Below are 24,380 nucleotides of genomic sequence, written 5' to 3'. Positions count from 1 at the left end.
AAGCTCAGGTGAACGGACCTGCTAGAACTCCAGTTAACGTAATGAAGAGCGAAGGCTCTTAGGATGCTGACGTTTTGGTATTTAAAACAGAATCCCTTAAGAGTTTCACAAGGTTTCCCACAGAGACACGCGTTTTTCCAGATGCTGGAATGCGACCAACAACCCAGCCCAATATCGAAACTCAAACACCAGGACACTCAAATGGGCAGCACAATGCTAAATCAAACCTACTCGAATGCTGTACTAAAAATCTGATCGAAAACTCACTCCGCTGCTCAGAGGGCTGATGAAGCAGGACCTACCAAGGTGAGGAGACTTCTGAAGAACCACAAACTCTTAGCAGCAGAATCACTTCTAAATTAAGATGGAAAAAGAGGCAGCGAGATGAAGCAAACTCTTACTGCTAAAGAACTGCAGTACTTTCAACACAGCCATTCAATGACCACTTTTCTTAAACCAGATGATCAGCCCAAACATCTGTGACTGCTTTGCTGACTTGCAGTGAGCTGGCCAGGTGTCACAGGCACCACCACCCTCTCCCAGATAAAAACCGAACCGCTCAGCATCGCCTCGCAGGCCTTATTCAGCTGATCGTGATCCCCTCCTTCCATTCACAAATTCTTTTTTTGAGCTGAAGGATGTGCTCTTTCTGCATATTAACATAAGGAAGACAGAGAGCTCCTGCAAGACAGCATCTGGAACATCTGTGGACACCTGGATGGACCATGATTTGCTACAAGGGAGGCCCAGACACTGTGCTTGCTTACCACCAAACAGGGCTTGGCAAGTACTCTGCATTGACTCAGGCACAATATCCATTCAGGAACATGCTTCTAGACCTCAGCATATCAGGGACAACTTGGCTGACCACAGTTTGCAATGAAAACTGGTAAAGTTGCATGACGTGGCCTCTGAAGTATCTGACAGCATCCATACAGTTGCCACCATACCATCAGCAAACTAAGTGTTAACTTGACGCCAAGTAAGCGTCCAAGCTGTCTTTACCCTCACCCCAGGACTTGCCCGCAGGCCAGCATGAGCTCATTTTGGTTGGAAGCTCAGCTGATATCCCAGCTTTCTTACCAGTCTACAGCACTTTACAGGGTTATATCACTGCTGGCTGCCTGCCTGGAGAAAGCCTTCCACTGGGGCAGGAGGAAGAGCCAACTTTTCTTCATTGTTTATTCCTATCCTGCCTTTATTTGGAGTCAACAGCTTATTAGACTGGGATTTTAATCACGATGTGGATTTGCTCAAGCCAAAATGAATTCAAAGCTCTTAAGGGTAATAAAGCCATGAGATTTGAGGGCACACCATGCTTTATTATACCCTTTGCAATTGAGGGAAGGAGCATTTCTCCCAACTGATGAGCTCACTCATATTTTGCTGAAATGCAGATCTCCCAGGAGTCTGAATAATGGTTTCTTGCACATCCCATTTGAATGGCAGAAAGGTCTCCAGGGGTATCTCCTCACCTACTTGTGGAAAGCAGAAAAGATTGGGAAGCCCACACTTGCAGGAGCTCCTCACTATGTATAAAAAACACTGTCTCAGTAAAGCTGGCTTCCTCTCTCCTTGGAAATATCCCTCGTCCTTCACTGATGGCCCCATCCTACCGACGTGTCCTGTTGGCCAAAACCATCACAGATCTTGGTCTCTGCCAAATCCAGTCTCTGCTGTCCTAGGGACAAAAAAAATACACCCGAAAACATAACTCAGGTGCTCTCCTCAACTAACAAAAAAAGCGCAGATTGTGCAAGGTATGAACACTGCAGTCAGCCACCCAGTGATGGTTTCCACAGGGACTGGAAATAATGAGGCACCAAGCTCCCAGAGGCAACCGCCCATCCCTTTCTCAGGTGCTTTTGGAAGACACTTTCAATGATCAAGACAGTTTTGAAATCATTGCAATCGGTCTGAAGTTTCCCCTCCTGGCCTGGCACTGCACCATGTCCTACCAGGAGCAGCCATCATCAAGTAGCAGCCCAAACAAACCCAGTTTTCTCCATCCCATCACCCGCTCCCACAGCCCTCTCTCCTGCAGCGGCTGCTCCAAGGACAGGCTTTTTCCCAGCCTGGCTGTGTGGGTGAGGGCATGTGGAAACAGTTATTTCATGGGTCTTCTCCAGCTCTGATTTCTACAGTGCTTCAAAGAAATAACACAGAGAAACCACCAGCAGGCCTTTTCCATGGAAAGAGCGAGGGGATCTCCCAGGGCTGCAGCTGGCGCTGCCTCAGGGACGTGCACCCATGGGGAGCACTGCTGGGAATGGGGGGGGCCACTGCTCGGATCCTGCTCCACCATTTCCTTGAGGGGTGGGGAGAGCCGAGCAGATGGCAGGGAGACGGCGGGCGGCCAGATTCAGGAGGGGGGCTCTGCAACCCCATCACGTGGGCTGGGCCCCCAGCCAAAACCAACAGGCTGAGCTATCTAAATATTTACAGCCCTTCCCGGGCCAGCGGCGGGGTCTGCACCATGGAGGGAACTAGCTGACTCGGTGAAACCCGGGAACCAGCGGCTCCCCTCCCTCCCTCTGGAAAGGATGCCTTACCCTGCCCCACTCCCAACCCCAAGAGCCTCCATCCCTTGCTCTGCTCCAGCCAACGTTGCTGCACACGTGTCACATCAAACCTTACAGCTAGGTCTGATGCCTGAAGGCAACGGGCCAAGCCGAGCTTTGGAAGAGGCGGAAATCACCAGGGCTGAACCCTCCTTCTCTTCATTTCAGCCACAGGTCAGGCTCAACATTCATGCCCATGCTTCTGAAATCCTTGAGACACAGCTCACGGCATTTGTCCTACTAGAGCAAGGTGAGAGGAGAGGTACAGAACTTCAGGGCCACTCAAATACACACAAAATCCTGCTTTCAGCATTAAAAGAGGCCCACACATGCACCCTCAGCTCTCCATCACTCCTCTCCCAGCCACCAGCTCCCCTGCCCTTTGCCATGAAACTGCAGTCCCACACTGCAGCAAGAGGAGTTCCCGGCGGGACCACCTTGTCAGAGTCTCAGCAAAGACCAAAGCAAGGAAACAAGACCTGTCCACCACTCCCAGGGGCTACAGAGGCCACGGGGACAGTTTTGGGAGGTGCAGGTGGATCTTGCTTACTGACGGATGAGAGGAGCACTTCACATTAATGCCAAATGCTCTCCGTGCTCCTATCCCTTGGAGGGCAGAAGCAGACCAGATCCTTCACAGAAAATTGAAACTTGCAGATGCAAAAGCCCAAACTCTGACAGACACCGCAGGGATTGGGCCCCCAAACTCTCCAATTACTTACAAGTAATTGGTCACATACAAACTACTTAAAAATTACTAATTGAGAAGTTTACCATCAGGACCACCACTGCCCAAGATTCTCCTTGGTCACATTAGAAGCCAAGAGCCCTGAACAGAAATATAAAGATGGAAAAAAGGCACAGGGGATATCACAGCCCGCCCAGCCAGGCATCATGAGCTCGGTCCCCGTGGCATCCCTCCGTCATGACCCTGTGCCTGCCACTGCTCTCCCCTCCCAGCATCTCTGGAGAGGCAGCTCAGAGGGAGAAGGGGCCAGTGGAAAGTGGGACTGAAAACCTTCATAAGGGAACTGTCAAAAAATGACAGGTTGCTAAAAGAAATGCAAATGGCACCTGGCCAACCGTAACAGAGTTGTCAACAAGAGCTGCCAGTCAGTTCGCACAGCAACAAGGGCTCTGCAGCCCCAGGGGAAACTCTCTGGCAACTTGCAGCAGGCAAACGCCGGACGGAGATCCAGGACATCCCGCCTGGGGAGGATGGCACCCCAGGTGAGGGGCAAGCTCCAGCACCAGGCATCACCCGAAGAGCAGGGAGGATGAAGGAGCCAGCTCAGACACACATCCAGAACGGTCAGAGTCACAGGGATTGGAGTGCAAGAACAGAGGGGACAAAAAGCCAGCACAAATTATTTCTATCTGAAAGGGCAGCCAGAGATATATTTATGTTTTTTTCCTCTTGAAGAAATGAAGTAGAAAGTATAAGTGCTGAGAGCTGTCAGATCCCAGAAGTATTTTTCCAGGGACTGATAAAGAGCCTCAGTGCTGCAGATAGCAATGGCTCCTGATGACTTCCACCGCCCAAAGGGACAGAGGACTCTGGAGTCCTTCACAAGCCCTCAGTCTTGCACTTTCCCCAAGAGGCACATTTTTGCATACAAACGCTAGAGAGAGGAGATGATTCAAGCGGCTGACTTGAGGCAATGGAATTAAGAACAGATACTAAAAAAAAAAAAACCCAAACCAGAAACAGTTTCCCGTTCTTGAAACATGAGGCCGTGTGACCTCCTAGAAGAATCACTTCTGGGCTCCTTGCATAAACACACTACGGACATGCACAAAACGCAACCTGGGAAGCGGCCTGGACTGCTTAAATCTGAGTAGGAAAAAGGCAGACTGAGGTTGCAGAAAAACCTAGAGCTACAGTTTCAGCCTCTCTCCTCACACAGGAATTTTCCCAAGTTTTCCAAAGAGACTTGCAAGGCATACTGGCTGGGAGGGGCACATATAAAGCCCACAAGCAAGGCTTTGGGGAAGAGGGCAGCTGCTGGCTGGCCTGTGAGCATCTGCCTGGCACCCAGCACATGGCCGAACGGGGCAGCAAGTCCATACCGAGCTCAGCACCACCCAGCTACACCAGCTTGAGCCCAGGAGCCGCGCACCCATCCTAACACAGCCCTGTGAGCCACCAACCCGCCAGCAGCCCTCGCTGGCACAGCCCACCCACCCTGGGTGGCTCTTCCCCAGGCCCGAAGCATCCCTGTGTCCAGAGCTCCCGCACACCAAGACTCTCCTGTTCCCACATCAGCCACACCAGAGGCAGGGTGGAAAACAACGCCACAGTCACTTGGGGAGACAACTCCACAGGGCTGCAGGGACACACAGCAATGCCCACCTGCCACCAACGGGCATCAGCGCAGGTCCCCAGCCACTCAGCAGAGCTCCTATGGCAAAGCCAGACATAACAGCCTCCAGCAGAGGCAGAGCTGTCTGCAGAGCTGTTTCCAATGGGTTTGAGCCTGTGTGGTCTCGGGTCCAGGGAGACTATGTACAATAAACCTCTCTGTGGAAAACTCCGCATATTTAAAGCATCTTTCGCCAGTAGAAGGGAAAAAAGCATCAGTTTCTCTATTCCACCCGTGCTCCCCCACGCTCCGAAACACAGGGAAGCGATGTGAGAGCCTCGCACCCAGGCTTCGGCTGCAGCCGGGAGAAAGGAGCGCCGAGAAATTCAAAGGGGAAGAGAAACTGAAGCAGCTGAGGGATCGAGCCAAACCAGAGCGGGGTTTAATATAGAAAAGGGAGTGGGAAATTGTAAGAGGAAAAGAAAAAAAGGGAGGGAGGTGGCTAGAAACAAAGAAAGTTCTTGGCGGTGAGCTGCTGTGCTTGGCCCCTCTCCATCAGCCTTCACTGCCGCAGGCGTGCAGGGCCGGGGAGGGGAGCGTGGGGGCTCTCGCGCCGCAGGACACTGAAGCTGGGAGGGGGAGAAGGACAGCCAGCCCCCAACTCAGTCTGTGGATGGGGAGAGCTGGGAGAAGGGTTGGGCTGGTTCAGACAGCACTGGGAAAGGCACGGAGAAGCAATCCCAGCGGTAACTGCAGGGCATTGGTGGTGCTGCCATGGTCCCTCTGGACTAGCAGAGGAGAGATGTAGAAGCAACAAGTCAGAGCTGCAGGGAGGAGCTGGGTAACGGGGATGCAGACAGCACGAGGATGGGCACATCCTCATCGCCACTGCAAATAACCCAAACCAACCTGCCCATGCACCCAGGACTACAAAGCAGCTACCTCCCCTTGCTCTGATTCATCCCTTTGACTGCACCCTCCCTAAAACCCCAGTGAGGGACAGCTCTTCTCACTCCACTGTTGTACAGCTTGCCAGGGCACAGCGCTGCCTTAGCACACAGCCAGAGCTGCTGGGATGAAGTGTGCGCATAGAGGGTTATGCCAAGCACAGGGACCCCAAGGACAACCCACTGAGCCCCACTCAGCTGCAGTGCAGACCCCTCAGCCATACAATATATCCACCCTCTTGTTTGTTCTGAGTCACGCTGAAGGTCAAACATATGGATTCATTTGTTTCCTATTACCCACTGCTACGTGAAATGGCCAGAAGACAGAGATACCTCCAAGACAAAGCTGAGAGGGATCAAGGTCACTGGACCTCCGAGTGGGTAAAGGCAATGGATGGCCTTGGTGCCAAAGTTCACTGCTGGAACGGTGTACAACCACCAGCTTTCCACACAGAGCTGCATCAGCCTCCATGGCCGTGTGCCAGGCAGGATTTGGCCCTTCCACTAAACTGCCACATTCAAAGTTTTCAACAGCCTTAAGTAACACAACTAGGGAAGAAAAACAAAGGAGAGTTTGCGTTTGAGTGTTGGTTCTCATCCACAAAGCCAACAGCGTTCCCTTAAGTCCCAATTCTCTTGAGAGGTGAGGGGGAAGGAAGGATTGGTCTGCTCTGTAATGCTGTGCGGCAGAGCAGGGCCAGGCACAAGGACAGGTCCAAATTTGTACCAGCTGTGGGCTCCAAATGCCCTGCCTGTGGCCTGCCTCAAGAAGGAGAGCATGGGCCAGTTGATAGAAAGTGGGATGAGATACAGCAGAACCACAGGATACGGCAGCAAAACACCACTAAGGATGCCCAGAAAGCCCTCAAATCTCTTGAGGCCACTGACTCTTAGAAACTCCTCACTGAGGCAGAGATTCCAGCTTCCTGGGTTTAGCCTTGCTTCATATATTCTGGTTTCACTTTTGCTCTCTAGCATTCCTAGTTTAGTTACCAGACCCTGGATGGATTTCACACTATTCATTTTAACCTCCTGCTCCCTACATCTAAACTCACCCAGATCCTTCGGTTCCCCACAGGACATTCCCACCATACCAGAAGCACGGTCACACTCCCCAGAGAGCATGGCAGGGGGGAAGTCATCCCCCAACATCCTTTTTAAGCCAAGCAACCGGTATGATTCACCACGGCAGAAATAACGCAGCTGTACGAGGTGATTCGGCACCAGATCCCAACAGAGCTCTGCTCCCGCTGGGCAAGTCGGGACCAGGCGACCATGACACACAGGTCCACGGGACACATTTCTTCAGGCACTGAAAAAATAACTGAATCTGTAGATCAGTAGCCCTCCTCCTCTTGCCATTCAAGCACTCTTCTCTAAATGCTCCACAATCAACTCCAGATAAGCAATGAATGAAACCACAAATGGCCTCATCATCATCACAAGGAACAGGAGCAGAGAAGACACCTACCATCCCGTCACAAATTCCACATCAAAAATATAACACACTTACTTTGCGAATGTGGTTTTCATCAAACTTATTTTAAAATCTCTATAGATGCTATCATCTAGGCACCAGACTCCAACACGCGCAGTTAATTACTTTTGCAAGGCAGTTGCCACAAATGAGGTGGTTCAACACACACAGGTATTCACCTTGTTTAAAGTCTGCAATCTTGTGAACTGAGCTTGCGAAATAAATGCGGCACACTTTTTTTAAATTTCCCTTTTTCAAAGTGATACGTGTGAGCATATGGAGGCTGGGAAAGGAAGTCCTGCAAGAGCATAGTCCATATTTTCCAATAAACTAACACAACCAAACAGCATGCTGCTCTCTCTTTCCTGTCGGATGTATATATATAATTTTGGTTTGTGCTCTGGAGCAACCATTTAAAAATATATGAACTATGGAAACGTTCTTGGTGGATGGGATGATGCAAATGAAGATGCAATTCAATGACATTGTTATTAACACATAGAACAAAACACACAAATTGCAGCTGTATTAAAAGGAAAGGTCCTGAAGCTTGCCTGAGGCCAAAAAACCAACCAAAATCTGGATTTAGTAGGGAAAAGCTTTATTTTGGAGACTTCTACTAGAGAATAACAAACACAAAACTATAAAAAGATCTCGCGTGAAGTCCTTTAAAGGAAAATTTAGTCTGTTTCAACTCTGGCTTTGTTTTGGGTCTTTTCTGAATAAACATTCATCTATCAGAATTTGAGACTTGGCCAGACCATAGAAATGACAGTCTGCTACTCTGTCGCCCAGAACGATTATTTTTAACCATTGCTCTTAGACTTTGCCTTTTCAGATTTGCAGCATGGCCCCGGAGCCCTTGCTGGCAGCATCCCTGAGGGGCATGAGCAGTAATCACTTAACATAGGGTTGTATGGGAAATGTCACTGCAGGGTGAACCTTCCAGCCACTGCCTGAAGGGTGGGAGTCCCTTTCTTCACTTGAACAGTGGGCTGCTGAGATCCTGAGCTTGGTTTTCCTCCTTTAACAGGATCAGAGCAGTGCATCCTGCGATGAACACCTGCAAAAGGATCATTTCTCACTGTCCCTTCCAGGTACTACCTATGAAAAAAGCTTAAAGACACAAGCAGCACAAGTGCAGCTGAAACAGCCGAGGTCAGCAGCCCGGGAGAGGAGGTGCCACCGCACCACAGTGTGATACAGTTTCACAGCCAGCAGAGCAAATTCAAGGCCCCTATCACTCACAGCAAGAAGCTGGGTTATCCTTCCCCTCTCAGCACTTCCACATGTGTGAATGGAGCTGGTTTGACAAGAACGGGAGCAGACGTGTCGGCCTCGCACCACGCCAGCACACGGCAGCAAGAGCCTTCCAGAAGCACAAGGCTGACCGCAAGGAGGGAAGCGGGCAAGGGGAGAGCAGCCCCGCTAACTGCAATTCAGCCTGACCTCTGCTAGCGGTGCTCACTGCAGCACCCACCAAGGCTTTAACATCTCACCAAGAAGGAGAGCAGTCAAGAGGCCATTCCCATTTCTCCTATCCCCCAAACGCCTCTAAGCACACCCGGGCTTCCTTTGAATAACCCACCCAGCTCCTCATGCCCTCAGGTCAGGTACTGGGCTGTCACCAGAGTAAGGAGGATGGACAGGAGATGGGACAAGCACACTGTTGTCCTGGCATGTCCTTCCAGAAGAGCAGGGCCATCAGACATACTGTGAGAATCCGAGAGAGCAGCATGCCGGACTGATGCTCCCTTGCACCAGGATTTGAGCCAGTGCTGTTCACGGGCACACACATGTTCAAAGGCATGGGGCAGCATTCAGGTCCCCAGTTAAATCCCAACACTCAGCTCAGCATGCATTCCAGCTGGCACCCAGCTACCCAAACCCTTCCTCACACCTTGCTGGGTCCTTGCCCAGCCCAAGCCCACAGTCTGGGAGAATATTGTCTCTACTGCTTCAAATCAGAGATCCAAAAAAGCTCAAGTTTTTGTCTTGGGCAACACAACTCTTTTTGCACAAGGTGGTGGGCAAACGACACCAGCCTGAACAGAGTTGGCCTTTCCTACAGCCCCTCCCCACCACAGGCGTCAATAAGGATCTTGAAACAATGGTTTGATCTCACTTTTCTGGGAAACTGGAATTCACAACATTCTGCTGTGGCCTCACTGCAGCCAACACAACTGCACCTTTGTCCGGCAAAGAAAAGCCTCTCGCCGACGCAGAGAGGAGGCCGAGCCCGAGCAGTACGGGTCACTTGCCGGTCAGGCCAGCGCAGAGGCAACAGGAGGAAAAGCTGGTGTGCTCCTCCAGCCTCCCTGGGGAGCGAGCGGCTGCCTCAGGGGATGGAGGAGAGCACATTTATGGTCAGCAATGAGAAGGCAGAGAGCAAAGGTTTAACACGTACAGTTTGTGGTTGATTCGGATTTGCAGCATGCCAGCAGATACAGTCTAAAGTAAGATGACTCAGCCGCGATTCGCTGCCCCTCCTCTCCCTCTCTTTGCAGGAGGAAGAAAAAAAAAAAGGTTTTGATTCCATATAATTAACTAGCTTTGTGAATCTGTCTAGTTCCTATTGATTTTCTCAAACAAGGCGAGTGCTCCCATTCACTCCAGCGCTGCCCTGGGGAGGCTGCTGCCTGCAAGCTGCCTGCCCCTCCCTGGGCTCAGCCCCGCCGCGAGCTGTGCTGGCTCATGCTGACGGGTTTTGGTCCAAGACAAGTACAGGGGAAGGTTAGAGGAAGAGGACTCAAGCTGCCAGTTGAGGAGGGAGAGGGCGGCCGAGCAGCCGGGCTGCACAGCTGGTTGTCATGAGCTTTCTCCCACTGCCCTGGGAGCTTCTACTCCGGTGCCCCCACCCAGCTGCCCCGACATACCTCTCTCTTTTAAAAAACACCTCTGTCCCAGTTTTCCAGCCTCACAGGGATTATTTGTGCTATGCCCAACTCCACCCACCTCGCCTGTGCGGGTGGAGGGTGAGCAGGGACGGTGCGCAGAACAGATCACGTCCAGCACTTGGGGTGCACGTGCCAGCCACGGGGACACAGGTCCCGAGGGGCGCACGGAGCCCCCAACCCCTGCAAGGGAACGAGAAGGCCCAAAGGGAGAGCAGAAGAGCAGCTGCAGGCGATCCTGGGCAAGCCCTGTTACGGGACCTGACGACGGTGCAACAGATGCGCCAAGACAAACAGAAGTGTACGCAGCTCAGCAAACCTCTTCACGTACGCACTCCTCCAGATCGGATGATAACCCAGCCACAATGAGTAGGTCTGGGATGGACACAGCAGGAAAGGGGCACGTCTGGAGCTGGGGCCAAGCTCAGCCAAGGCTGATAAAGCTTCAGGCAGGGCAGGAGAGGAAGAAAGGGTGATAAGGGGTTGGGCTGCAGCAGCCACACCACATCCTTGGATACAAGGAGAGGGTAACAGTCCTTTTTACCCTCCCCTCCATCCTGGCTAGAGCTGGCCTGCCCTCTATTTTCCTCAGACTGCTGCTCACTGCCACAATCCAGCCAGGGTGACCTGGAGAAGCCCCAATTTCCCAAAAACTCAAGGACCCTGGCTCCGCTGACATGACACACTCCAGCTGGAGTGAACAGCACATCATCACAACCCAAATGTGCCACAAACAGTGTGTCACTGGGTCACCCCAGCCTAAGGCAAATGGGGCAGGAAGAACATTTTGGTCTTTGTTTTACAGTTGTTGCCAGGATTCACCCACAAGGTCTCCACGGATGCCTGGAAGCACACCAAAGTTTAATTAAAAAAAAAAAAAAAAGGAAAAAACCCAACCCCTTCAAAAATAGCCAAACCCACAACAGTTTGGAAGATGCCCTGGAGCATGCAGGAAGGCGCTTCCCGAGCAGCTCACGCAGACGGGGCGCAGGGGACCCGAGGGAACACCTCCCAGGGATGGCAGCGATGTCCCAGGCGCAGAGGGAAGGAGCCGGGTGGTCCCTTGCCCCGGGCCTCTGCAGCCAACAGGTTTCAGAGCCCCTCGGCCAAACGCTGCTCCCTCGCTGAAGCGGAGGCGCAGCCCGGTGCTGCCCCGGAGACGCCTCCTCCTCCTCCTCCTCCTCCTCCCGGGTGGGCGCTGCCCCAGAGCCCCGCCGGCAAAACCCGCCCGCAGCCCCTCACCGGCACCTCCCGGCGCTTCCCTCCGGCGGAACCGCACAGGGTCACCACCGGCGCTGCCCCCCCAGCGCGGCGATGTCCCGCCGGTAGCCGGGGCCCACGGGGAAGAGGCAGCGCGTCCCCTCGCTGGCAGGGGGGGCACCGGGTGACCCCCACGGGAGACGCCGGGGGTGGGAGCGGCAGACCCGGCAGCGCTGCCTTCCTCCTCCTCCTCCTCCTCTTCCCTCCCGCCCCGGGGCAGCCGCGGGGGAGCGGGGCCGGCAGCGCCCGGCCTTTGTTCGCCCGGGGCCGGGCGCCCCGAGCCGCGGCACTCACATAGTGCTTGTTGGGGATGCGCCGCTTCTGCACGTCCAGCACCTTCACCTCCGCGATGCTCCGCCGGGGCATGCCTCTGCCTCTGCCCCTCGCAGCCCGGCGAGGCGGGGAGCGGCGGCGCTGGGGGAGGCACTGCCGCACGCAGCCGGGACCGGAGCCTGCAGCGCCGCGCCGAGCCCCGCCGCGCCGCCCGCCCGCTGCCGAGGGCGGGAGGCGGCCCCGGCCCGCCCCGGCCTATCCCGGCCGGCGGGGCGGCCCCACCGCCGCCTGCTTAAAGGGGCGAGCGGCGCCGCCCGCCCCACTCGTGTCCGCCCCACGCGCGGCCGGTGACGGGGGGTGCACGGCCCCGCGGCCCCCCCACCCCGGGATGAGGATGGGAGGGATGGGGATGGGGATGGGAATGGGAATGGGAAGGCGGCTCGGAAGGCGGCTCGGCTGTGTCCGAGCGCAGAGTTTTTCAGGGAGAGCAGCTGGCTGCTTGCCCTTCGTGGGGAGGGGGCTCGAGGGGGGCCCGGGCTTGCCCATCCTGCCCGGCATGGCGATCCTGTGCGTGGGCTCCATCACCAGGTTTTGGTTGTTCACCCCGCTCTTGTCCCGTACCAACAGCCCCCAAGGCGGTTGTTGGCTGACTTGGCCACGAACAACCACATCCCTAAAGGAGCCAGGGAATGAGCAGGAAAAAGTGGCTTTCTTGGCAGTTGGTATGGTCAGATCAGCAGAACTGCCTTACTCAGGACAACCCGCATACGCCTGGAAGCTGGGCGCTGAGCCAGGGCACCCCACCTCTCTCCTCGGCAGCGCACCCCCTGGAGCCAGGCTCCCTGCCCAGCTCTGCCCTTGGGGCAGCAGAGGAGACAAGGCAGTGACCAGGCGCTTCTCCACAGCAGCACCACCCACGGCCTCCGTCTTCCCAGCAGCTCCTCGACACGTGGCATAACCACAGCTCTCTCCCCTGTTGGGCTTTTAATTACATTATAAAGTTACTCAAGGCTTGCACTGGCAGGTCATAAGCTTTCATATGAATTTAATTTAATCATAAACAACTCATCTCACTCCTTAGCAGCTCCTTAAATGTGGCTCCTTTTTATACTGTTAACTTTGCTACAACCACCCTAGAGAATTAATGGAGGTGCAGGCAGGTTACCAGGCTTTATTTACCCCCTTGCCCTCCCAAAGGGCTCATCTTCATCATCCTCCCACTCAGCTAAGCCCAAGACCACAGTGCCCCTGCAGAGATGGCCACAGGAAGGATGCTAGGTTGTCAGAAAGGGACATCACGCCACCAGTGGCCTCCCTGACACTTGCTGACGTGCTGTTTCAGGGCTGGTTTACTTGTAGACCAGCTGCACATCTCTCCCTCTCTGCCCCAGCCCTGTTGTCACTCCTCAGTCAGACACATGTTGAAGGTAGGTGGGCAGAGGCCATGGAGAGGCCCTGAAGAACCCTCCCTTCACTCTCCCGTCAGAAAAGCCCTGACATTCATGAGGGATGCTGGGGCTGGACCTTGAAGTGCTAATCAAGAGTTGAAGCCTGGGAAAGCATCAACAGGCAGCAGACCTGTGGCTTTTAATGCTGTGTGGAGTGCCCAGGCTTGAGCAGTTAGAGTTTTACTGGTTTTAAAAGCCCTGAAAGATGCACAAATCCTCCAAAGGATGGCAAGGAAAATATCCAAAGCAGCTGTGCATCATGTTGGTAAGAGAAGAAGTGTACATTGAGGAGATGTGGAACACTGGAGAAAGAGGATTAAGAGAGGAATGAAACAATTACTGGTCTTCACATGCTGAAAGGAGAAACTAAGGTAGAGAGCAGCTGAGAGCACTGCAACTGAGCAACACAGAGAAGGATGTAACCTGAAGAGCTAAGGGTTGTAAGGCCAGGCAAGGGGATCGCAGGGATAAAAGAAGCAGGTAACTGGATATGGAAACCACATAAAGACACACTAAACATAATGCAATAGATGACAAATTGCAAGGTGAAGGGAATTAAGTGAGGCAACTGAGTTATGAATGCTATGGCTGCAGCCCTCCCTCTTGTTTCAGGTGCTAGTTTGTTCTGGTTAGCAGTGACTGCAGGGCTGCCAGGCATCTGGGGAGAGGGTGTCTCTGCTCGGGACACTAGTTGCATGTATGCAGAGCTAGTCTGACGCAGCCTGGTAATTTGGTTTCACAGGAGTGCTCTACACCCCTCATGCACTGAAAACAACATAGCCAGATTGATCAACTTGCTGCCCAGTCCATCTGTACATTAACGTGAAGTCCACCATCAAGACGCCTTGGACTCACTATCCATGAACCCTAGGATCAGTCTGTGAGAAAAAAAAAAAAAATAAAAAAAACCCTCTGGGAAGAGCAAATCAAGAACATGCAATTCAGAGAGCATTTTGACCTATAGGTGCAGCATCCCTGAAAAGACTAAACCATGTTTTCTTGCCAGATGTTTGGTCTAGCTTTGAAGGAGTGATAGCTGCAGCACAGAGGGATGGTGTAGGACAGTGGGGGTGCCGAACAAGCAGCCGATGAACAGCCAGACTCCCAGGTGCCACCAGCTGCAACACCCCCAGCACACTGGACCCTGCACAGCATTCCAGCTGGGTGGCAGAGCTGTCCTGATGGCCAGCACAGTAAGGACCAACAGCAGAAGCAAAGCGTGAAAACAAGCAGGGAAGTCTATGAGATGGCTCTGAAAGGAGCCTCATCCCTACTCACGTTTCTGTCATCTCATACTGGCCACAGACTTGAGGGGACAGAAATCCTTCCTCCAGACTGTCACTTTAGCATGGAGGCAGATGGTGGATTTGGTGTAAGGACACAAGTTCTGCCCATTTTTACAGCTGAAATGCCCATTCCCTGCAGTCCCCTTCTGCAAGGTCTTCTTGCTGCTGAGGACCACCATACTGCTGTGCACCTTCATCAGCGACCTTCATGCTGGCCTCCCCCTTTCCTTTCATGTGGTTCTTCCGCCAAAGAGACAGGACGAACACCACACTGTGACATGCTGAAGGACACCTCACTCCTGAACTTGAAGCAGCCCAGAGGGACACAGATGGTGCTTTGCTTGGGGAAGCTTTGTGCACACCTCCCCTTCTCAGGGGTGCACGAAAACTTTGGGTATTCCCTTGCTGGTAAATTGATTTCCCTGTGCACTAGGTCCTCACACAGAGATGTGTGACACAGAAAGCAAAAGGAGAACATACGAATGAGCTCTCACAGCATCTTGGACCTACCTGCTCCAGCGACCCTGGTCTCCCGCCCTTACCCTTCCAGCTCCTTTCAGTGTACTGTCTTGGATGTGGCCCCATGACTGCCACATGCTGTTGGGCTCTCGGGCCATTCCTTTCTATCTGGTATAAATCATGTGTATCAGACAACCAGCTTGTTACACACAGGGGATTATTTTATCCATGTCTTCCAGCATAAACCCACTCTAGGCCTACAAATGCTGACAGAGAGCCAAGCAGCTGCACAAAAATCAGCTGGAAGCACTTAAACATCAGCATCGCTTCCCCAGCACCATGACCTGCTGAAGTGACTCTATTGCTCCTGGATCTTGGCAGCACTGGGCTCTGGCTGCAGCCTGACAGCTTATGAGCATCCAGGAACAAGGAGAAGTTGGAGACAACCACAGCTAATGCTGCAAAATGGCTCCTGTGTTTAATTAACGAGTCTGACGAGAGCTGTTGAGATGAGCGGGGCGCAGCTTTGCACGCTGACCTGATCACCTCTGGAGAGAGGCACGCTGGGAAGCCAGCTGTGGAGATGTACAACCTGGCTTGGGCTCTACTGCACCTTGGTAATTTATCAATGAAACTGCCAAGAATTTGCTAAGGGAGCCCGACTGAGGGGTTTGTGATTGACCTGGGAGTCCTGTGCTTGGCCCACACCTCTGGTGGTGTGGCTGCAGGAGCAGCAGAGATCTGGCAGCAGCACCTCCTACGAGGCAGTTAGGTGGTACAAGGGTACAGGTGCAACTGAGGGGAGTTTTGGGATAAACAAGTCATCTCCTGCTGCCCTAACCAAAGTTTGAAGTATTGTTAAGCAAAACAAAATAACTACACAGGAGAGCTCACCACCCACTCAAGAGTCAAGATCTCCTCAACTCATGTGTGTTCTCCCTCTCTGTCAGGATCAGCTGAGCAATTTAAAGCAAGAGGGCAAATGACTTCTGAAAAGCCAGCCATCAGCTCAGATGTGCAAATGGGTTTCTGCTTGGCTGTGAGCAGGCTCCAGCTGTTTGGGCACAGCTGGGCCATCCCTGAGGTCTGTCAGGTGTCAGAGATGGAATAGAATGAGAAAGCAGTGTCCCACTGTCAGCCCTGAACTGCAGAGGAAACACTATCTGCAATCATTCTGGCATGGAGAGGCCACTATTCTTGCTTGCTTTTTAATTTAAAAATTACGATTGTGTGCCAGGTGGCTAAATGTTCCCGGTCCTTCCCTGTGAACAGAACAAATGCATCCATCTTTCCCATGATCCCTCACAAAGATTAGTCAAAAATGATGGTCCTACCACAACAGAGGGCAAATCTTTTCAGCTGAAGCCCAGCAGAGCAGTGACTACCCACTGTATCACCAGTGCTGGATTACACTGATTCTTAGCCACCACCAGGAATGATTTTCCATTGCTTTGAGTGCAGTATTGCAGGTTTTAGCTGTGTGGTGTGGATACCACCCATCACAGTCATCCTGGCAGCAGATTTCACCCATCCTGCACAGAGATATGGCAGCAGGGAGAAGCAGATGCCATGGAGGGGATGCTCAGCCCTCAAATGGGGGAGACTGTCCTGGCACACCTGTGCCAGTGGGCAATGGAGCCCTGGAAAATTCCTGAGGACAACGCTGGAGCAGGAGACAAAATACTGAAGCACCGATGAGAAGCAGAGATCTGGTGAAAGCTGTGCCATAGCAAATGACGAATCCAGGAAAAAGAGTGAGCAAACATTTCAATGCAATGGGACAGCTCAGCTCTGGTTCTGCGCTTGTACAGGCAGCAGCTGAGCTCCAGACCCCAGGGCTGCTGCTTCAGTGTGCATGCCATCTAGTGAACAAGAGAAAGAAGAGCAAACGTCATCCCTGCATCCCTTGCAAGCCTGGAAACCACGCCCAGGGGAGTCCTAGTGGGTGCTTGTGAGGGCAGGTGGGGTGCCAGGGCAATGTGTCCCTGCCACCCAGCCCCATCCCACTCAGGAGAGGGGCAGCAACAAACCCCATCAGCAAGGCTCTGCAGAGGCTTGGCTTGCTCAAGCGGTGGGTAGTTTGGCAATTGGTGAATTAAACCACTGTCCAGTGCATCAGGAGAACATGCAACAGCATTTGGCTTAACAGGGTGCAGATGACTTTTGAAGGACGTGCCTACAGCAGTGCTCACCTCCAGCTTTCCTCCTGCAGCGAGGGAGGGAGAGCAGATGCAGCCGTAGGAGGAAGGCAGTTAGGCACAAGCCCCAACTCCATGACTCTTCCTGCCTGCCCTGCTTTTTCTTCCTCCAGGGAGTTTCATCATCCCCATCAGCAGCAGGAACGCTGCAAAAGCCTTTGGGCAGCTCAGAGGAGCTTGGAGCCCAGACGTGACAGGACACAAAGCACAGAGGAGGTAATGAGGAGAGCTGAGAATGCTACAGCTGCTGCAGCACCAGCAACTTTTCAGGCCTGTCATCTCTATTTTTAAAAATTAAGAAAGATTTTTACTTTTGCTCTGTTTTCAGCACTGCACCAGGGCAGAATGGTAAGTGACAGTTATTTCTGGAATATAAACAGTACTTTCAACATATATTTATAAATGTAAGTATCCTCATGGATGAAGCTCCCCTCAGGCACTGCCAAGGACATGCAGATGAAGTTAAATACTCCCATGAGATCCTCTGCTTCACTGGGATACTTTGAGTGAGGCTAGTTTTGACCGATGTGTCCTAGGAGAGAGTGCAGTCCTGGTACATGTAAACGAAGGAGATGGCTAATTATGCATCCTCAGCTACTTCGTTTCTTACTATCTCATGGAGCAAGGACACAGGCACCCTCATGCTTTGCTCTTGTCCTTCTCTCACCAAAGTGCTGCCTCTTTAAAACCCCACCAGCAACAACTTACTGTACCAATTCCCTTTCCCTTTCAGCACCCCATCTGAATTCACAGCCTGCAGTATTACTTAACCTGGGTGGACACTGGTAACAAGGTCATTTCCAGCATGAAACTCAAGGTAGGAGTTGGCAGACTCCAGAGCAACCTTCCAAAAATGAGGGGAAAAAAACCACACTAGCTCTGGGGGCTCACGTCAAAGCTGCCCTTGCGCACCATGTGTCCTTGCTTGGCGTAGAGCATCTGGATGAAAGAAATTGTAACTAAACCAGCAGGTAAAAAGGTCTGAGCAGAAAAAAAAAAGACCACACAGGCCCTGTGGTTGGTTACAGAGGTGGTGGGAGCTTTTCTGATCAACCCAAGGGAGCAAGCAGAGATCTCCCCCCTGCACTGACAGGGGAAGACGCTATTTGTATCTTGGCCCCATAACACATCCTCTGGATCCAAGCACTCCTCAGCTGAGGACAGTGTGGCAGGAGACAGGGAGGCATCTTTATCCTACCAAAGCAAGGTAGATGATGCTTTTGTCTAAGATCTTCTGTTAAAACAGGCAAGCTAATTAAAAAAGAAGAAAACGCCATACATAGGTGGTTTGCACTCTCCAGATGAGAGGGTGCAATACCCCCTCTCCACCAAGCAGGGTCAGCCGAGCACTGTTTTAACACACAACTGCTGCTTCGCTTCAGGTCTACCAGTTTCAGCTTCATAGCAAAAATGTCATTGCCACTGAGCTGCAGCATGCAGCAGAAGTGTTTCTGAAACAACTAGCTCTATTTTAAAGAACTGGAAATTCAGCCTTGCAAGGTTCACATGCCAGAACTGGCTCTGGAGGTTTCTGTAAGTCAGCAAAACCCAGACTAGAAGCAAAGCTGGTCCGAGGCTACAGCTGGTGATCAGACAGGAAATCAGACACATGCCCAGGTTTCTCAATCTGTTACTTTATTAGAAGGGTCTTTACATCATAGTGGTGGCCCCACTGAAGACAAGATATTAAAAAAACCTTTTTATTCAAAGCCACAATTTAAAAAAATGCCATCCCATCCCCCCTCAAAAACAAGCTGGGTTTATTCATGGTTCCTTCTCAACAGGAAACAACAAAAACATCCTCTTTTGAAAGGGGAAAAAAAACCACCCTGTAAACATGACGATCAGAAGATGTGCTACCCTGCCCTCTTCTAGGAGAGGGACATGGTACTAGAGCCCTGGCACACCCAGAGAGGGAACAGAGAATAAGGAAGGAGCAGGGCACAAAACCATTCCCACCCTCTGTTAGCCAAAGCAAAACTATGTTGCTAGCTCCAGGCTGCAAATAAGCTGGACTGGAGAAAGGGACAACTGATTAACCAACTGATTTACCATGGGGTCATCACACCAGCTCTTTAAAAGCCCCCAGAAATAGTTTCCTTCCTCATGGCTGCACAGTATCCAGAGAGAGCTGACACTCCCTGGGCTGGTGAAGGCGGCAGTCAGAGGCGGCAATGCCCTTCAGCTGGAGGAGGTCTGTTACCAACAGCCTGCTGCAGCACATCCTTCTGCAAGTCACATGTAACACATGAAGAACAGGCACCAGGTACTGATTTCTGTGACAACAACCATTTCATAGAATAGCTCCGGCCTGACCCCAGTGGGACCGGAAACAAAACCACTGGGGCTGCTAAAACACATTTCCAATGCAATTAAAAGGCTCAAACCAGCACATTGTCCTGGTTCAGGAATAACCCTCTGCATTCATTAAATTTACATCAGCTCCCAACTTGGCACTATTGTATCTGAAAGGCACAGTCGATGCTTTTGGAGATGGGACAGGCAGTCTTCCTAGGAGAACAGGCTAGTTACTGAAAAGCTGCTGTGCAGTCTGCTTGCAAAGGGTCCCAGCCCTTAGATGTCCATCTAGGCTATGTTTATTGGTAGAGACATTAATGGCGTGGATTCAGAAGAAACCTGGAATGGCCCAAATGGATGTAGTCTTGCTAGTTTCCAGGAAGCTTACAAATATGTATTATGGACTGCAAATGGGTAGTAAATAATGTACTTTATCTCAGATAAAGAGGTGTTAAAGGTCTGGGGCCTGACTCCTTCAGCTAGGTACCTAGAAGTGTAGCACATCACATACCACCTTCTTCTGAAATGTCAGTAAGTCTCTAAATCAACATATGAGACTTTAAAACAACTCCTTTTTTTAAAGCAGAAACATTTTTTCTTGCTAGGGAAGCAGGCCTAAAGCAAACAATGTTGTCCAGAGATCAGAGGAAAAAACTTAAGTGCTACCTTACACCTTTTGGTTGTGTAAAGAAGGTGCTGTCCAGTGAGGTCTCTGTCCCCCTACCCAGGTCTGTGCTCTGGGTCCTACTGAGCAGCCCAGCCAAACACTGCCTTGTGCAGGTGGAGGAAGGCTGCCCAACCAAGACACATCACCACGGAGCAGAAAGAACAGAGCAGAAAGAACAGAGGGCTGGACATGCTGCTGCTCTGCCGCTCTGCAGTGTGACTCCAAGCTGAAAGCCAGGAGAATCATCTAAGAAACAGTGGCACATCATAAGGATATGGGACATCAGTGGAGAAAGCAATGCTGAGAGTAACAAGCTACCATGACCTGTCTTTGTATCTCCTCTTCCCTTGCATCCCTTGTTTCAAGACTCCTTTATTCCTTCCAAATAATGCTTTGCAGCCCATAACCCTGACTGCAGAGTGGTCAGGCTGGCTGACCCACATGGCCCACACATATATAGCACTTTAAAAAAAAAAAAAAATAAGTTTCAAGCACATGTGTGATCATGAGAGCTCTGGCAATGACAGCTTTCGGCCCTTCACTTGTCCTTAGCAGAAGGCATGTGGCTGACCGATACCTCTCCGTGTCACCACAGGACCGAGCACTGTTACAAACCACCTCCTCTGCACGCACACATACACTTCTTTAAGAGAAAAAAGCCTGCAGCCAGCTGAATAGTTTAATTATGCCATAGTCCAGTCTCTGATAAGATAGTGTTAGCTAGGTGCCAGAGGGACTGTCGTGCCAGCAATCACAGCAAATGAAGAAGCAGAAGCATCTTTGGAAGTACGTCCCCTTTCTGCATAGTCTGTAGGGGGAGGAAGAGGAAAGAAAAACCCAACCGTCCCTCCTCAAAGACAAAAAAAATCCAAATCAGTGTCTCTCCCTTGAGCAAAAAAGGACCACAGTAGATAGAAATACATCTAAGGCAAGTATTGGGAGGCCACAAGGCCAAGGTTAGCCTAAGACAATGCCAAAGCTGCTCTGCCCTAGACTAGTCCTTACAGAGGACCAGGAGGAGGAACAGCCACATTGGAAAGAGAGGCTGATAACTCCTGTGCAGAGGGCAGGAGCCATCACCTATTTCTCCTGTTCAGAGCAGTTATTGCTTCAGTCTGAGCTGACAAGCCCGGTGAGCGCCAGGCTCACGTGAGAAGCGACACATCCAGCTAACAGTGCACGCACCATTGCAGAAAGGGTCCTGCCCGGCTTCCCAGTCTGGAGCTGTGCTGAGCAGCCCAGCGCCTGGAAAAGCCACCAAAACTTCCAGTCAGTGTCCCTCAGTGCAGGACAGAGGCCACGTTTATCCCAGACAGAGTGAGGGGACAGGAGGGTGCTGTTGCAAGAAGAGGCTGCTGAGAGGATCTTCCAGGTCCAAGTTGCCCACCTGCAGCCCAGGAGGACACAGCAAGTACCAGCTGGTGGCCTGCCAGCTGCGAGGCGTTACGAGCTCTCTGCAGAGCTGAATGGGACAAACTTGGCGTGTTTGGTTGGGGATGCTGGCATCTGTCCATCCGCCTCCTCGCTCAGCTTGAAGAACATCTCTTGCTCACGCTTCTTCTGGTTCAGCTCATCCTCCAGGGCCTTAAGCAGAAGGGAACACACACAAGAGCTGTATTTGAGATTGTACTGGAGATATGAACACTGTCCCCTCCAACCAGCCATGCAGAACACCCTGCTCACACGGAGGAGGCACTACCTTCTTCCGTGGCCTCAGCTTGTCTCGCCACTCCTTCATGTGCAGGTTGTGGTTCTCATCCAAGGACTTAAGCTTCTGGGTTTCATGCTCAATCAAGAGGTGACACTTTTCATTCTAAACACAGATCACAAGACAGAACACCCATTAAGCAGCTGGGACTGTAAATCCAGTGGTCAAATAGGACTTGCATCAGCCAGAGGCATTCAGAGCTCTGAGCTTCAGGGCACATTTAGACATGGCCACAGAAACCTCTCAAGGCAGAGCAAGAGGACATCAGGTCTAGTTCACTGACAGTCCTCGGCAGCCACTTCTTATGACATGCTCCCTGCGCTGGAGCCAAAACAGCACAAGGCAGCTCCGAGAGACCAAGCCAGGAGGGACAGGTACCTGCAGCTGCTGGAGCTCGTTCGTGTTGCTCTCACACTGGGCCTGCATGTCCTTCATCTGTGTCTCATGCTTCTGCTGCTGGTGCAGCCGCTCTGCTTTTTGCCTCTTCTCTTCCTGCTGAGCAAACTGGAAGAGAGAAAAGCAGGTGCCCATGTAGGCAGCGTTGCTCTGATGTCTGAAGCTGGTTAAGAGACTGGCCAGCTTGCACTATTATATAGGAAAGAAAGAAAAGCCCTGAGGATGCTTCCCAACACTAGTCACAATGGAAGCAGCACTGAAAACCACAACTGATGCCACAAAAGCAAGAGACCTCTGACTCCCTGCAGTAGGTTTGAAATTTGGGAAAAGTTGCCTATTTCTGACTTCCCTTCTGCCATTAGGCCAGTGAAGTACTGCAACCCCAAGCCAAGCCTCAACGCTGGTGCCCTCTGCAAGACCTAACCTGTTTTATCTTCTCCCGCTGCTCGGATGCACTCCCACTGGAGTGGATGTGGAGGCTCTTCTTGTACATGGCCATGCGTGTCTTCCCTTCGCTCCGCTGGATTTTGGGGAGCCGGGCTTTCTCCTGCTGCTGCCGAATCTTCAGCTGCTCTAACATGCGCTGGTTGTATCGCTGCATTTGCTCCCTTTCCTGCAATGGCAGAGGGACAGGTATCAGAGGAGGAGGGACACCTCAGGCAACAACAAAGTGCTAAGGAGACCAAAGAGAGCTGGAGAGCAGATTTGGGAATCGCACGGGGGTGGCTGGTGACAGATAGCTCCAAGGGGACAAGAAGTGAGGGCAGCTACTGAACATGCTGTGAAAGCAGAGGAGAAGGGGACTGGAAGGAAGCAGAAACAACTGTAAGACATGCCTGTCTTCACTCGCTGCTCTGGGAATCCACCATCCCACATACTGGACAGTGACAGATCTACAGAAAAGCCCCCCAAGTTCACAACTGCTTCTTGTACATTAAATCCACGCAGCACAGAATACATGTCCCAAGCAAGAAGGCTGACCTGAGCATTATTCTGGTCCCCTTTCACTGATAATGACCAAGTCCCTTAACTCTTAACCCACCCTTACCCACTTACTGCCTGGAAGGGAAACATCCCTTCTGGGGACACCCAAGCACCCTGCCAACCAGCACCAGCACAGGAAGGTGCTAACTCTTCACCTTCTCATGCTTCCGGAGCAACTCATGCCTCTGGAGGAAATACTGGTCCTTTAGCTGCTGCTTGACAAGCTGGTGTTTCTCCTGTTGCTGATGCTCTTCAAGATCCCAGATGCATGCCTCCCGGTCTGAGGAAGGGAGAAGGGTCAGGAGACAACCCACCCTGGCCCCCCAGCTTGGTCACACAAAGCATCCCAAGGACAAGAGATCCCTACATGCAGGAGCAATGCAGCAGGTGTTGGGGGGGGACTGTTCACCTCCTGTCTTCCAAGAGAAATTGGTTGCAAACCATATTGGAGAATCATTTCTTGCAATTATGAAGCCTAATTGGTTCATATTTGTAAAGTGCTTTGAAGATTAAAGTGCTAAGTATTATTATTGTTAAACATTTAGACAGGATCTGGCAAGGCTGTTTTTTCTAAATCCTATCCTGCCAGCTTGCAACTCTGTCACAGCATCTGTTGCGTGGGAAGAGCCAGTGTTGGATAAACCCATCGTTACAGCATTTGCTTTCCTCCTTTACAGCCTTTGCCACCCACCTCTCATGAGCTGCTGTTTTTTGTTCAGGCACTCGCGTTCCTTGTCGCAGATCTCTTTTTTGTTCTGGGCAGTTATATTCTTCACGGCTAGCTCCAGGTCCTCCTTCTGCTTGGCCAAAAACTCCTGTTCCTGGAAGAAAACAGCAGTACCATCATGAGTCTTCCTTCTGCTGCAACTTGTAAAAGCATCTGGTGGTGTTTTAGAAACTGCCAGTCCCTCAAGGGACATGCTTCTGTCTACTATGCACTTCCCAATCTTGGAGTTGTGGCAATCTTCTCTCAGCCTTACCATGGTTTGTTTTTTCTGGGCAAAGTCATCCATCTTCACCTTCATGTTCCCTTTCCGCTGTTGCCGTGGCAGCTTCTCAACCTCGTTCTTGACCTTTGGGGAGGGAAATTAGATTTATCAGCGGGTAACTTTAGGCCAAGAACAACCCCACCTAATGTCACTAAACAGCTGGACCTCAGGAAACACCCAAACATAACAAAAAAAAAAAAAAAAAAGAAGCAAGAGCTTCCTGCTAAAACAT

The 24,380-nt window shown here is 51.7% G+C and overlaps 2 protein-coding genes across 5 annotated transcripts in view; both read right to left on the bottom strand.

Annotated features, from left to right (window-relative positions):
• The window catches only part of SH3PXD2B (SH3 and PX domains 2B), a 79,210-nt gene extending 67,357 nt beyond the window's left edge, over nt 1–11,853 (bottom strand). For both annotated transcript variants that reach the window (XM_074883896.1, XM_074883897.1), the window contains exon 1: nt 11,737–11,853. In XM_074883896.1, coding sequence (XP_074739997.1) covers nt 11,737–11,808 — 72 coding nt within the window. In that variant the 5' untranslated portion in view covers nt 11,809–11,853. The remainder of the gene's footprint in view (nt 1–11,736) is intronic.
• A 6,866-nt stretch (nt 11,854–18,719) lies between these two features.
• Nucleotides 18,720–24,380, bottom strand: part of STK10 (serine/threonine kinase 10) — a 52,382-nt gene continuing 46,721 nt past the window's right edge. For all 3 annotated transcript variants that reach the window (XM_074883605.1, XM_074883608.1, XM_074883607.1), the window contains 7 exons: nt 24,140–24,232; nt 23,851–23,980; nt 23,315–23,439; nt 22,600–22,788; nt 22,158–22,283; nt 21,771–21,884; nt 18,720–21,655 (listed from right to left, as the gene is read on the bottom strand). In XM_074883605.1, coding sequence (XP_074739706.1) covers nt 21,515–21,655; nt 21,771–21,884; nt 22,158–22,283; nt 22,600–22,788; nt 23,315–23,439; nt 23,851–23,980; nt 24,140–24,232 — 918 coding nt within the window. In that variant the 3' untranslated portion in view covers nt 18,720–21,514. The remainder of the gene's footprint in view (nt 21,656–21,770; nt 21,885–22,157; nt 22,284–22,599; nt 22,789–23,314; nt 23,440–23,850; nt 23,981–24,139; nt 24,233–24,380) is intronic.

The sequence above is a fragment of the Strix uralensis genome, chromosome 14 (genome assembly GCF_047716275.1).
Source record: "Strix uralensis isolate ZFMK-TIS-50842 chromosome 14, bStrUra1, whole genome shotgun sequence".
NCBI classification, from domain to species: domain Eukaryota; kingdom Metazoa; phylum Chordata; class Aves; order Strigiformes; family Strigidae; genus Strix; species Strix uralensis.
This window is presented reverse-complemented; position numbering and strand designations above follow the sequence as displayed.